The sequence below is a fragment of the Vombatus ursinus genome, unplaced genomic scaffold, assembly GCF_900497805.2.
Source record: "Vombatus ursinus unplaced genomic scaffold, bare-nosed wombat genome assembly UNPS02010297.1, whole genome shotgun sequence".
NCBI lineage: Eukaryota > Metazoa > Chordata > Mammalia > Diprotodontia > Vombatidae > Vombatus > Vombatus ursinus.
Window position 1 is genome coordinate 1 of NW_020950075.1, and position 5,292 is coordinate 5,292.

A 5,292-nucleotide genomic window follows, 5' to 3' on the forward strand; every position below is an offset into this window, starting at 1 on the left:
CCAGAGACGTCCGAAGACCGGGAAGGGTAAGTATCCAAGCGATGGGCTGGGTGTAGAGACTCCGGGCAGCTGGCGCCCGAACAGGGACCTGAGGGACCTGAAGCCAGGGAAAGCCGCTTGGCCTCCTTTACGAAGGAGAAGGACTAGACAGCCTTAGGACTAGCATTAGGGCTAGCCTAAGAAGAGGAAATATGGGTCAGGGATATGGTGTTCCCCTGATCAAGCCCGAGGACAAGGCAGTGCTTGCCTGCCAGCTTTACAAGCTGTGTAAGCAGCAGCACATAAAGCCCCACATAAAACAGTGCTGCAGTTTTGTAGGAAAGATATGGAAAATATCTCCGTGGCTAGAACATTCAGGGATTTCAAAAGAAAACTGGGGTATAGTAGGTAGACAGATGGCCTCCTATGAAAAAACTAATCCCGTTGTCCTGACTGATCAGGATTTCACCTTTTACTCTATCATACAAACGCTGTTGTGAGGAGCTTCGCGACCCTCTTTCACAGAGCATAACAGCACCCAGGTGGGGGAGTCTTTAGGGGAGACTTCAGATGAGGAAGCCGCTGTGCGGCCATGGGTGCTACCCCTTTACCCTTGGGGTGAATTGAGAAAGGCTCAAAAAGATGGCGCAGAGGGAGAAGGAGCTGACATAGCAAACAAGAAGGAGGAAGTGAGAGCAAAGCAGCCTGGGAAAAGTACAGGGAGAAGTACAGAGAAAGAATTTGGTCCTATGCAGCACAGAAAGAAAAGCGGAAGTGGGAGCCGCCCTGCTCAAGGTCCCTCCAGTTACATGGAGGAGGAGGACCCGGAGGGGGCTCCTGAAACTTGGGTGGACGAGAAGCTAATTCCAGTTTTTTGATTTTCCCTGTTATTATTACGTACCTGTTCTGTGTTGTCTATGTGGTATGAGTGAGTGTCCTGTGTGTTATTTGTCATCCTTTGTAGCCAGGTAGCAAAAATAGCATTCCAGTTTCCAAGACTGCAGCTGGACTCTGGAATGCCACTTTCTTTCTCTCCCCTGCTCCCTCCCTTATTATAACAGCCTCAAGGGAGCGGGTGGATGGGAGAGAGAAGGAAAGAAAAATACTTTACTATTCAGGTTATATGAGTGGTAAAAGGCAAGTTGAGAAGGAGTTTCGAAATGTCAGGTCAAAATTAGAAAGGAACACGATATGTACAGGTTTAAAGGGACTTTAATCAAAGTCCACCAGAAGAAAAGGCAAGAAAGTTTAAGCATGTAGGAATGAGAGAAGTATGGGTAAAAAGAAAAGCATAATCTATTTGCATGAACAGTATGAACAGAGGGTTTGAGAGTAAAAGATTTGGAAACTTTTGAAGAATTGTTGGACAAAATAAATCTTCTCTCTCTCTCTACATTCTAACTCTGGCCAAGTTTTGAATGTGGAGGGAGAGACAAGAAAGATGGGGTACCTTTTCTCCCCAGATAAAGATACAGGTAGCACTTAATCTTTTCTGCCTCACATAAGAGAAAAGTTTACATTAAACAAACTACCTCAGTTTATCTCACATGATTGGAAGGTGCCTAACACAATGCCTCGCAGAGGGCAGACACTAAAAATGTTAACAACTATTATTATTAGTTCTTTAATTAGATGTGACCAGTATACAATGTCAGTGACGGAGAGATGCCTGATTTTCTATGTCAGGAAATTTGGAAATGCATTCAAAAGACTTGGAGTCACTTACTTGGTAATATATTTGTTTCCAATTTTAAACGCCTGGAATTGTTTCCAATTGGTAAACTTTTGTACTAATTATATCAAGTAGCTTTTCATAAGTTGGATGTTATTAAAGTATGAATGTAAAGAAACTAAATGACAGTGAAGGAATGGTATAAAACTATTTGAAGCTACTGTTTTAATGTTAAAACCTGGAATTGTTAATTGATTACTATATGAAAAGGAGAGGATTGGCTAAAGCCTTATCCAGCTTGGTTCTGCCCATTCAAAACAGTCCTCCTTGGGAGGGCAGGCAGGGGTACCATGATCAGCCCCTCCCTGGGGTACAGAGCAATTCTGCTTATTTTGTAATCTTGCCAAGGCCCTTGGACACCATCTGTGTGGGCAAGGTCATGTGCCCTGAAAAAGGAACTTGTTTGGGTCATGCAGTTCCTAAACAATGAACTTGGCTTGCTGGAAAGTTGCAAATTTGTGTACAATAGATAAGAAATGGTTTCCAATGATTGGCTTTTACACCAGGACAAGTTTAAATTTGAGACAGAAATCTGTTAAGTAAAATTTCTTATGTACATGGGTCCTGGTAAATCTTTATTGCTTATTACAACTCCATGAGAGTCTGGTCCCCATGGGTCCCCTGCAAACAGGGCTACCTACGCCCACATTCATCCTGAAGGGATCGTTCATTACAATCATTGATATCAAAGATTGTTTCTATAGTATTCCCCTACATCCTGAGGATAGAGAGAAATTTGCTTTTACTGTTCCCTCAATTAATTTCCAGAGCCCATCTTTAAGATACCAATTCACGGTCCTACCGCAGGGCATGGCAAACAGTCCAACCATGTGCCAAGCCTTCGTTGCTGCTATATTGCAGCCCTTGCGGAAGAAATACCCCACAGCAATCATCCTCCATTACATGGATGACATCCTTATGGCCACACAAGACCCCAACGCCCTTGAGAACCTGACCAAAGACGTTCTAGACGCTTTGCAGTCTCAGGACCTCCAGGTGGCCCCCCATAAAATCCGGGATGCCGATCCTTTTCAATACCTCGGCCATACACTTAATGACGGCCGTATTTCCCGTCGGGCACCGGAGGTAGACCTAGAGAAATGTACCACCCTTAATGACTTCCAAAAATTGATAGGGTCTATACAATGGATGCGATCTACCGTGCCTATCCCTGATTCGGACATGTATCCCCTCTATGACATTCTAAAAGGAGACTCCTCGCTCACTTCTCCCCGGCAATGGACCCCGGCCGCAAGACAGGCCATAAAGAGTATCTTACAGAGGTGTACTGCCACCATAGTGCAGGTTGACAGGACGGAACCAATTTGCGCAGTGGTTCTATCTAACGCCACTTACATCGGTTGCCTGTATCAGAAGCATGGGGTCCTAGAATGGTTCTGTGCCGAAAGGAGTAAAAGGAGTCTCCCTGACAAGCACCACCTGTTGGCACAATTTCTTACAACCCTTATGGATCGCTGTATGCAGATCTTTGGCTGCTACCCACTTCCCAGTATACCTGCTTCAGAAGCTTCGCTACGCTACTTCGCAGACTCCAGCCCGGAGTGCGCAGCCATTCTCACCACCTGTGAGCTTATCTCTCTTCTGCTGCCTCCTGTGCTTCGCGGTTGGGAGGCGCTTTCTTTACGCCCTCCTCATCGCCCTATCGCCACAGAACCCGTTGACGGTCCAAACGTCTTCTCGGATGCTACAAAGGCTCAGCGAGCCGCAGTATATATCCCTGAGAAGCGCATCCTGCAGGTCTATGATACCGAGTACTCCTCTGTGCAGAGGAACGAACTTTTTGCTATCACCATGGCTCTGAAACTTCTACCGTTCGAGCCCTTTAACCTTATACTGACAGTCTTTAGTGTGCCGATGTGCTTCGCGACCTCCCTAATGCGCTCATTAACACCCGCTCTAGTCCTATCGCTTCTCAGCTAGCGACAGTCCAAGCTCTCTTGTTTTGTCGTCCTTTTCCTATCTATGTGTTGCATGTTCGTTCCCACACATCTACCATCGGCCCTATTTTCCAGGGCAATGAAGTAGCAGATCGTGCTTTATTATGCCCTTTGCAGACCGAGGCCTGTAACGCACATGCGAAATACCATTTATCCGCCCGGTCCTTGCGTCACCTGTATGGCCTCACTAAGGAGGAAGCATGGCAGATAGTAAAACGGTGCGTTGGGTGTGCCCCTTTTCGTCCTCTCCCGAGGGACATAGCTGTCAACCCTCCGGGGGATAAGCCTAATGCCCTGTGGCAAATGTATGTCACCCACCTTGGCTGTGGCCTCATACATGTTTCTATTGACACCTACTCTGGCTTTCTCTTTGCCACCGTACAATCCAGTGAAGCAGCCCGCCATGTAACTGCCCATCTCCTCTGCAGCTTTGCATATTGTGGAGTTTCCAGCGCCATAAAAACTGATAATGGGCCTGCGTACACCTCTCGGGCCTTTGCGCTGTTCTGCCAAGAATTTGCTATCACTCACATTACTGGCATCCCCTATAATCCCCACGGGCCAGGCCATTGTTGAAAGAGCCAACTGCCCTTTGAGAACTCTCCTTCTTAAACAAAAAGGGGGAGTTGGCGGTCGCCTTACGCAGGGACAGTTGGCACAGGCCGCTTAACAGGAGCACGGGTGATGTGGAAAAACCCAGAGGGTCAGTGGCAGGGTCCAGGTACTGTCACAGTGAGGGGGCAGGGTCATTTGTGTGTTCGTCCAGATGGTGAAACAGAGGGACGAGGCATCTGGGTCCCCACCAGATGAACTACAGAGATCCAAGAAGCGGAAAAAAAGGAAGCGGAAGCGCGGAAGCCGAGGACGCAGACGGCCGAGAGCGGAGAGGAAGCAGACTGCCGAGAGCAGACCGGAAACGGGGGCGCGCAGGCCGTGTGTTCCTCACCCTCCTGCTGATGAGCGCTGACCTGGGCCTCCTTCCCCCCGCGGGTGGGGGCTCCGGGGATGCGTGCATTTATCAGTACTTGGATAACTGTGGTAATTCTAGACTGGCAGCCTTAGAACAGACTATGCTATGGCTAGGTGATGAACTGCAGCTCACCCAACTCTATCTGCAACTCCAATGTCATTACAAGTATGCGCCTCTCTGTGTTACCTCGCTTCGGGTTAACGCTACTAATGACACCCGCTTTGCCGGCGATTGGCCGAAGGTGAGGGCAGCCCTCCAAGGGGTGCTTCTTGCCAAAAACGCCTCCAGCGACGTACAGCAGCTCTCCATGTTCCTGAAAGAAATGCACAACATCTCTGCACACTTTGAGGAGGAATGTGCCAAGGAGGCCTTGGACTTGACCAGGTGGCTTGAGAGTCTCGTCAGCTTCCAATGGTTCACTGCGCTCCTGGGGCCCGTAGCTTTCCTCATCCTCCTCTGCCTTTTCCTGCCCTGCCTATTGCGCTGCATTTGCTCTATGCTGCGTCGCGCTATCCTTGACGCCAAGGCCAATCTCCATGCCCTTATCCAGACCCCAAGAGACCACCCTGCCATAGAGACCTCCCCTCTGTAAACAAAAAGGGGGAGTTGTTAGGGCCCAGCTCTGGACCGTGGCCTCCTGTGGGGTAGTAAGA

The 5,292-nt window shown here is 48.5% G+C and overlaps 1 protein-coding gene across 1 annotated transcript; it reads left to right on the plus strand.

Annotated features, from left to right (window-relative positions):
* Positions 1 to 5,286, plus strand: LOC114037272 (endogenous retrovirus group K member 18 Env polyprotein-like). Its single transcript, XM_027854083.1, has 2 exons — positions 1 to 26; positions 4,436 to 5,286. The coding sequence occupies exon 2, from the start codon at positions 4,476 to 4,478 to the stop codon at positions 5,229 to 5,231; it is 756 nt and encodes a 251-aa protein (XP_027709884.1). The 5' UTR covers positions 1 to 26; positions 4,436 to 4,475; the 3' UTR covers positions 5,232 to 5,286.
* The last annotated feature ends 6 nt before the right edge of the window (positions 5,287 to 5,292 follow it).